General features: G+C 31.9%; 1 protein-coding gene across 1 annotated transcript; it reads right to left on the bottom strand.

The window, feature by feature from the left end:
- Positions 1-447: 447 nt before the first annotated feature.
- Positions 448-8725, bottom strand: LOC120297710 (zinc finger protein 800-like). Its single transcript, XM_039320658.1, has 3 exons — positions 8562-8725; positions 5361-5501; positions 448-4802 (listed from the first exon to the last, which is right to left on the bottom strand). The coding sequence occupies exons 2-3, from the start codon at positions 5368-5370 to the stop codon at positions 3040-3042; spliced, it is 1773 nt and encodes a 590-aa protein (XP_039176592.1). The 5' UTR covers positions 5371-5501; positions 8562-8725; the 3' UTR covers positions 448-3039.
- Positions 8726-10052: the final 1327 nt, after the last annotated feature.

The following is a 10052-nucleotide window of genomic DNA, read 5'->3' on the forward strand; positions in this document are numbered from 1 at the left end:
CCTCCAGATTCTCTGAAAGCTGAGCAAGAGGCCTCTGTTCTTGTGCAACCTCCAGAGATTCCAAACAGTACTTGAGAACAAGAAATGCTTTCCTATTCTTTTTGGAGGCTGCAAGGCCATGTAAGAGCATTCTCCAAAGTTTCCAAGCCTTGTGCAACCTGGAGCTGCCTCGGATATGCATTTCAAAATATATTTACAATTAGATCTAAGTATTTATTCATGTATTTAACAATCAATTTTAACAAATTAATGTATTACTCTTTTTATGATTTGTTTCTCATTTGTTTGGGGTAACAGATGGGTGGGAATGACATGCCAGCAAAGTCAGGTTAGGCATTTTCTGAATTTTTGACATACAGAGCCCAAAAGATTTGCCATCATTGCCTTAGAAGAAAAGATAACCACATTATTCTCAACTATGAATTTGATAAAGAGGATCTAAGTATATTTAGCTGAAATAATTTCCAGTTTATTCAAATAAAGTACATTTATCCAAGCATGTACATTCAACATAGAACATTTCCAGAAACAGATACAGTCCATTTTCCATTCACAGTTTTTTAGTGCAAAGCACTAAAAGGCCAAACACATATCTATTCATAAAAGAATATTTTTTATTTATGATCAACATTTTTAGATATATTTTGTACAAAAGGTTTATATGGACACAAGGCAATCCCTTAGCAAGGGAGTCAACCAGTATTTCTTCTGATATTCAGTATCTGGCAATTTGACATAAATCACTAAACATTTTCTAAAATTTTAAAAAAGGCGCACAAACCTGCCAAAAATTCATAATGGAAGGTATGCTACCATTTTGCTATAGAACTGATTATAAAATAAACAATAATAAGCAAGCCTCTTATAAACTTTACAAAAAAAAAGTCAAGTGCTACCTAAAGTGGTCATTCAACATTTTGTGGGCAAACAAACAAAAAAAATCTTGCACTATTTTTCTTAGGAAATAACTAACGTATTACAAAGCAAATGTTTGAATATGAATATACTACCAAAAAAAAAAAAATCCCAACTACTTTCTTCAAGGAATATTAGTGTAATGTCTTTAGAAGAAATCACTAAAAGAAATCTAAACTCTGGCTATTAAAGTGCTTGTGTGTAATTTTATTTTATTTTTTTAAAAAGAACAATTAAAATAGGGGAATGTGGGTAGCTTGTAAACCTCCATATGAAAAACTGTTGAATATACTAATCATTCAAAATCACTATAGATTTTGACAATACAATTCAAATTTAATACTCCCAAAATTACTCAACCATGAATTGAATTTAAAGCAAATGCTAGATTACAATTCATTCAAATTATCCTAACAAAACTGCTCATATACATTCATTTATATATAAAAAAATATTTTAAGTACATCACAAAGCATTTGCTTAGTAGTATATCACAATGAACATAAAATCTTTTCCATAAAATCAGAATTAAGTAAGGGCCACACCTATGAAGCACATGTTCTAGGTGGCAATTTCATCTAAAAATGTTTGCAAGCTTTCCTTTTAAAATATTCATTTCATTTCTAGCACTCCAGAACTGCATCAAGTAAAACAACTGGTTTTCAATTTTAGGTGTTATTTTTAATGAAGTTTAAGTTTGTTGAAAATGTTGGACAAGATGTTATACTGTGTAAGAGTCAACACATTTAATCTGAAAATAGCTTATTCTCATAGTACTATTCTAGATTTTAGTGGTTCTAATTTCAAATATTATCACATTATTTGAGCTAAGGAGAAATACATATATAATATAACCTGTAATCAATTTTAAAGATTTTTTTGTTTATTAGTAGGCAGCATATAAGCCTATCACATAGAAGTCAGACTAACTTTCTCTGATAAGCTGGTTATTTGGGTAAAAATTGAGGAAGCATTCAATTGATACCCATAATTCTTTGATCCAGTAGAAACTTTTATCTACAGGATAGGAAGGGACACCTTTACTAACAGTTCTATGTTCTCTTTGTGTCACTTCCCTCACTGGCTGAAGAGTCCTCCTCTAAATATGGGGAAAAGGGAAGAGCTATATGGTCAAAGTCTAGATCATCACTAGTTTAGAGACTCTTTTTTTATTTTATAAAGCAAAAACAAAACAAAAGAAAAACTAACCAATCTATCCAGACAACTTTCAACCAACCTGAAAATAGCTTTCAAATACCTAGGTTTGTATTACATAATTTTTAATATTAATACCAGAATCCACAAGTAATTTAATTTTATAAAGTTACCTTCAATTAAAGGAGCCTTTGCACCTGTTTACTGAGATACACTCACATTTCTCTTAGAAATGAAACAACGTTTGTCTGTCATAGGAATTTAAAAACGCTATTCTATCCTTAACTGCTTGTTGCCCAAGATTTTTCAATTAAAGCAAGGTAATTTGGATTCGTTCCATATTTTCATTACATAAAATAAAATAGGCTATTTGATACCCCTACCCAGTCGAAATTCTATAAAAAAAATTAAAATTCCAGAAACAAATAACCAAGTACCAAAAAATATTCCTCAAATAAAATAAGATTTTTTTGAGTGACTATCTTTTCCTAATACAAAAGGAATGGTGATATAAATACAAAAGTATTAACTCTAGGGCTTAAGAGTTATATACCATTATTTTAAAAAATACAAATATATTTTCCAAATTCTATGCCAAAAATGTTTCCTAATGTATCAAACCAACATACTTAGGCAACATCACATTCATAGATCTTCAGTTCATATATTCTTGCTGTGACTGGTCAGTACCAATGAAGTGCAAAGTTAATTTTAAAATCATTTGGAATTATGGAACTATTAACTAAATATTATGCAAATACTAATACATAATATTAAACTTTGAAGAAACATATGTGTATTAACTTAAACTGCTTTAGGTTCACTGTCATGAAAAAAAATCTTAAACCCTTTTTTTAATGAATGCAATAGTCTTTTACCTTCTGGAGCATTAGATCTATAAAAAAAGTAATTGCTCTCTAAGTACCAATGGAAAATGTAGGCATGTATTTAAGAAGGCACTAGTATTTTTCAACAGACAAGAGCTTTAGATCTTGTACTTCTGCCTTTGGTTTTGTTGTCTTCTTCAGGTGAATGTGACACATTTGCTTTATGAGTCTTCTTGTGATGTTCTAAGAAAGTCTTTTTGGCAAATGCTTTTCCACATTTATTGCATCTGTGCAGAGAAAAGTTTTTTGTGACTTTCACTTCAATGCCAACATCAGTTCCTTCATATTTTTTATTTGGCGAGTTAGAGGTAATGTCTTGTTTTGAACCATTCTGTTTACCTTCTTCCCTCTGAGGGCCTCTTTTTGCCACCTTATTTAGAATGCAGTCAATAGGTTTTTTTATTGCTCGGATTTCTAAACTTGCAGTTATCTTACCAAGGTAACGTGAAGACTTTTTATGTACTACAGTTATGTGTCTTATCACATCACGCTTTCGGCGTGTTTCATAAGTGCAGAGGGGACACCTATAGAATTTAACATATATATTATTTCCATCTGTGTGCAACTCAATGTGCTTTGTTAAGTTTTGTTTAGAAGTAAATTGACGTTTACAGAGCTTACAGTATAGCTTTTTAAAATCAAAGCCAACTGACAGCCTTGGCTTCCTGGGCTTTTTAAGACCACTTGCAAGAGACTGATTATTTGACTTTGAGTTCTGACAGCTCTGCCTGACTTTTTTTTTTCTAGCTGGAGTTACATTCTTTTTTCCAGTGGATGATATGCCTTTTCTTTCAGTGGGTGTTTTCCTTTTTTCACTGGATACTGCATTCTTTCTCTCAGTGGATGATGTATGTTTTCTTTCATTTGCATTATTTATTCCCTTTATTTCATTCTGCAAAGAACTGCAGCTGGAAGGCATAGACTCTGCAGATTCTGCTGGTTCAATTTTCACTTTTACTTCTGCATTGGGCTTTCTCTCTCTTTTAGGATTCTTAGTAGAAAGAGTTATCTTGTGAACAATTTGCATATGCCTTTTAAGCATTACCTGGGAACTATATTTCCTCTTACACAAGAGGCATTTGCAAGTAGTTAAATTGTACTCGGCTTTTGAAGACTTTTGTTTTTGTGTTTTAGCAGTCTTTGCAGAGCTTTTATCCAAGGATAAAGGCTGTCCAGGTTTTGTAGCTATATCAGGAGTTATAGAATCCCTTCTTAGTCCTCTATGAACTTCATCAAAATGCCTTCTTACATTGGCTTTTGTAGCAAATGATTTAATACACAAAGGACAACTTTTACCCAAAGTTACCAAAACATTCTTATTGCGACCCCTTCCAGATGTTTGATTTGGCCGTTTTTTAATTTGAATAAATTTCTTTAGTTCTTCCATCTTTTTTTTATGGACTTTCCTAATATGACGGCGTACACTGCGTCTGGAATGAAATTCTTTTTTACACAGGGAACAAATTAATTGATGACCAGACTCAGAATTATTATCACATTCTAATTCAGGTTTTGAGCATTGGGCAGATTCTTCTGGAGTTGGTATTATCTTGTCAACAACTAAGGGAGGAGTCTCTTCAGTTTTTGTTTCTGAAGCATCTGACACTGGTTTAGGAGGTTCTGTTGCATGTTCTGGTGTTCCTACAGAAGCTTGGTCAGGAACAGTGTTTGTATCATAGTTCTCCACTGAGCTATCTGCCTTTGAAACATACTGAAACACAGCATTCTGATTTGTTTCTATAGGTTCCAAACGTATTGTATAATCTTGCTTGTTCACTCTTGGATACATAGCTTCTAGGAGATCAGTTATGGCTTGACTCTGTTTATCATTTGTATCAGGAGAGTCTAAAATAAAATTAGACAATATTACAACTATCACTAAAAGTGTTTTTTAAAAATAATATAATAGTAAAGTACATTAAGACAACATTATAAGAAGGAAAGACAGCACCATAAATACTCTTCTATAGACATTCAAATCAACTGACATTCAACCTTTTCTGTTCTGGAAATATTAGCCACCCTTTTGTTCAGAAAGGAAATGGGAATGGATAGCTCAAAATCCAGTCACACACACAGTATCTCACAGAACACTTATATGTAACGTGCAACCACAGGTGTTTCTTTTAAGATAAATAAAATTAAAGTAAGTACTGTCAATTTATTTGCTCAGATTTTTAACATTACCTTGCTTCTTTCCACACTATAGAAACTCCTGTAAGATATCTTCTATTCATAATATACAGTACAGATATAGTACAGATACAAGAAATTCTATTTTTAAAAGGTATGTATGCATGCTTTATTGAAAAAAGCTAAATTTTAACAATCATTATCTTTAAAAGCATTATCACACTATAACTTTAAAATCTAAGGAAGAAAATTTAGAGAAGAAAAACTTACTGTTATCCATCCGACTTGGTGGACAATAGTATTTTTTATGAGTTATTAAATTTGGTAGCCCTCTGAAGAGACTGCGGCAGAATTTGCATTCAAAAATGGTATCCACATCTTTTAGCAAAATATGCTTGAGTTGTTTAGTTCCTAAACAAATCATTAAAATTTTTTAGCAGGACAGCATATTCAAGATACTGTTCACTTGGACAAGTGCTTTAATTGATGTTATCCAAAGGATAAAAATAATTACTTTATCTAGCCATCAAAAACAGTAGGATTTAAATGAATTGTGTACTAATATTTCAAACACGCAAAAAAGCCACTTTACCTGAAAATAGTTAGTTTGCTTCAACAATGTGCTTAGAAAATATCTGATTTGCGTGCTACAAGCTTACCAGGTATAATTTAACTGGCAGATGCATGCTCCTATCTATGAGTTTCAAGAATGCATTTTTTCTTCTTCATTCCAGTTTAGGCTATACAAATATTCTGACATTTATATATAATCTCTTTTTTTCTCTCCTTCCTTCCTTCCATCCATCCATCCATCCATCCATGACTGCCTCTCTAACAGTTATGAGTGTGGGTAGCATACAAAGTGATATATTGAAATGCCATCATGAAATGTATGGAAGACATTTTTGTTTAACACAGTTAGACCTGCCACCTGTCATTTTGCTTGTTTTATTAGTTTATATATAATTAAAAACCTTGTGCCATTTCAAGAGCCACAAGTAATCTTTTACAGTAGTCTAGAATCATTTAAAAGAAAGTTTTTTTTGAAAAATATTATTACTATTATTAACATATTTATTATTAACATAATAAAAACTACACTTAAATAGCAATATAAAAGCATTAAAAGTACTCTGATCTTGGAGTGTTGTACTATAACTGCCTAGATAAATAATTATGTCTTCAATATAAATCATACTGTTTCTTGAAAGAATCCAGATTGGAAGATATTTGATCTATTTTAGAGAGAGTCTTCTATAATTGGGGTGCTTCATGTTTTGATTCAGTCATCTCACTTCATTATAGGTGGATATGTTCTCCACCAACTGCAACTTCCAGACAAACTGAAGGATAAGCCCATTAAGTGTATTGCAGCAATTCAACTAAGGATGCCTCAGTAAGCTACAGTCATAGTAGGAACACCAGGTAGAACATATCATAGGTCTTACTTGTTACTTAGAATACCTATGCTTGATATGACATATAATATACTGAAACAACAGCTACAAGCTGCAAGCCTCTAAGGGATACAAAATGCTTCAAGTTCGAACCACCTGGGTTGCAAGAAAAAGCTGCCTTGAGTTCAAAATGCTTTGTTTTCAATATGCAAGAACTAATTTATGAACTGCTTCTATCATCTTGGAAATGTTTCAAGCTTGAAACACATTCAAAATAACTGAGCAGCCTATTCTAAATCAACAATTATATAGATAAGAGATTGTGTACATAAAAAAACGAAGGTTATAAACTGGGAAAATATTTTGAGTGATAGATCAAAAGAGACAATTTTAAAATAATCTATAATAGTGGCCAAAATTGTGGAAACTTTTTGGGAAAAGTATACAGTAGAAATGCCACCTTTGGTTAGGTTTCCACCAATTTTTCTTCTAATTTCTTTATAACTGTAGCCTTGTTCACTTAATAATACTATTTTACATTGCTTTCTGGGCAACCAGTCAACTCTTTGCACCATTACTTTAATTTTATTACGTTTTACAAGCTCACTAAATGAAAGGGGAAAAAAAACCCCAACCAACTTGATAGTGATCACATAACACACTGACAAATGTCCTCCTCTCAGCTTCAATACATGACATCAATAACTGAATCCTACGGTGATCTGATTGTCTCATTGCCAAAACAAGATGACACCTGATTGGCTCTCTAAACACTCATTCTCATTGGCTACAATCAGATAAAGGAAAGCTATCTGATATCAACCTAAGCAAGTTGTGCTTCCTTTTTATGGTTATTTGGCTATAACTTTTCATAGATTACAGTACAGATAATTGAACAAAATATGTTGCATTACATTCCTGATTAAATTATTTTTCCATTGATATATAATTTTATAGTACTACTCCAAAAAAAAGTTGTGTTATTAGCTATTAAACCTCAAAAATACACCTTTCCCAAAAGGTTTCCACAATTTTGGCCACTACTGTAAATGCAATATTCATTACAGTCATTATAGTCATATTAACATGTAGTGAATATATACTAAAATATACTAAAATCCATGTAAATTTATAAGACAACTCTGTGATGTTTTCATAATTTCAAATGAATGTAAAGCATAGATAGGTATGTTTTAAGACTCCTAAAACAAAAATATATCTTAACATCTTGAAAAAAAGGAGTCTATTTTACAATATATAAGGAACTACAGATATCAGAAACACAGGAGGAAGAAATAAACTACCTAAAGCTAACAATAGCTAAGGACAGGAATCCTGGGAATAAAAAGAAAAAGAGTAAGCAGAGTCATAAAAAAGAAAACATTGTTTATAACTGTTAGAATTTTGTTAACTAGTAATACAATGACAAATTTTAGGCCTGCAAGTAATTAAACCCGTACCATATATAAAGATACAATTCATGGACTTCAATGAAAAGGATTAGAAACATTTTGAAATACAGTTAAATTATCCAACTTGTTTGTCTGTTCAAAGCTGTGGCCTCTCTGGTAAGACTGAACTGTGTATGGATGATTAAACTTCTAGTAGAATATACCCTTAGAAAAACTGAAATTCAGTTTTAAAAATAAAACAGGATCTTTTGTATAAAGTTATTGAACATGATATGTGTATTCAAATTTATTTACATAAAATGGAATTTGAAGTTTTGCTTTTATTATTGCTATTACCATAGAATTTGTAACCTCCAAAGTAATTCCTACAGCCTCTAGTATCTCCAAATTTAATTAGTTAGATGGTTGGTTAGTTTATATTTCATATTTCTTAACTACCCATTTGCCTCAGAAAAATGGGAAGTCTGGCTTAATGAAAGTTAAATTAGGTTAAATTAAATTTTTTGTCCTCACACTGCCTATTTTTTTTTTAAGTCTAGATATGCTACTCAGAAGTCAAGTATCTCCTCAGGCTAACTAAGGCTGCACATGGTAAACTGAATTAATCATGAAAATATCAAAAAAAAATTAAAAGAAAAAAAAAAGAAACAAAAGCAGCATACCTGATCGAAAACATTCAATAATTTGCTGGATTCCAGATTTTGATGTATGAAAAGGCTGCTGTAATAAAGGCGGATCTCCAGGTTCCAGCACACGTACTATAAAATATTGAAAATGTACAATGGAAATGTTAATTAACTGAATTACTACATGAATGGTGGCATACACTGCAGTCTGAAAACCATCAGTAATAACTAATTTCTAATCTCCAACTTTAGTTTTTGTTTGTATTTCATGCCATTGTTTTTGAGGAACAGCAAGTGTACATTTTGTTAATTAAATAATTATATTTTGTTAACAAATAACACAGAAATACTTTTTTACATATAACACAGAAATTCCAAAAAAGACACATGTATACATATAGGTACATATTGTACTTCTAGGGCATATAATTCATCAAAGGAAACATATAATTAGCTCTTTGTCATTTTTTTTATTGACAAATTTATTTGTAGTAAATCAATATGCCAATTATTGTAGATGAATTGTTTTACTAAAATGTATGATTAATCAGTTAAAAAAAATTTAACATGGCAAAAACTTTCTCGCAAACTCTATAGTTGATATAAATGGTTTTCTTGCAAAATAGTCTAAATTATTGTTGTTGTTGTAATAATGGTTTTAATAATGGTTTTCTTGCAAAATTACAACAGCAACAATAATTTAGACTATTTTGCAAGAAAACCATTTATGTCAACTGTAGAGTATGCTAGAAAGTTTTTGCCAGATTAAAAAAATCTAAATTGATCAATCATATGTTTTAGTAAAATAATTCTACAATAATTGGCACATTGATTTACTACAAATAAATTCATTCCTTTAGTTTTAAATTACACCTGTATTATGTAAAATACCTTTGCAGTATGAAATGCCTCTAATCTGAACCCTGTGTAGAAGATTTAAACAAAATATTGTTTAGCTGATGTTCTCTCTTGACCACAGTATCCTTCTGAGCTGGCCCTGCCAGTTGGGAACTGGGGGCACTGTTTTATGCCTGGTTCCAGTCAGTAGGGGTTGAGAGGACCGATCACTCCTTTTCCCTCCTTTATAAGCTATAGGTTTTAATCTCTCCCCTCCTTTTCAATATCCCCATGAAACCAGTGGGTGAGGTCATATGCAGTTTGGGGTTTGGTATCTTCCGTATGCTAATGTTATCCAATTACATCTTTTGCCTCTGGGCTAGCCAAATGAGGTACTTATGGCTAGGTTTAGATGGGGAGGAACATTCTCTGATTTAAAATCATGTGGTTATGGTCTTGATGTTGGTAATACATGAAAAAATATATAATGGGTAGAATGTTGCATTAGAACAGTGGTTCTCAACCTTTTTAATGCCGCAACCCCAACCGGTCGTAAGTCAAGGACTACTCAACTGGTCGTAAGTCGAGGACTACTCAACTGGTGCAGCACCGTTTGCAGAATGGGATTTTTGGCGGGCTCAGCAGGGCAAAGACAGCCTGGACAATTCCTATTGGCTTTTGAAAGCCAAT

Source organism: Crotalus tigris, unplaced genomic scaffold (assembly GCF_016545835.1).
Source record: "Crotalus tigris isolate CLP2741 ecotype Arizona unplaced genomic scaffold, ASM1654583v1 scf7180000023677.1417738, whole genome shotgun sequence".
NCBI lineage: Eukaryota > Metazoa > Chordata > Lepidosauria > Squamata > Viperidae > Crotalus > Crotalus tigris.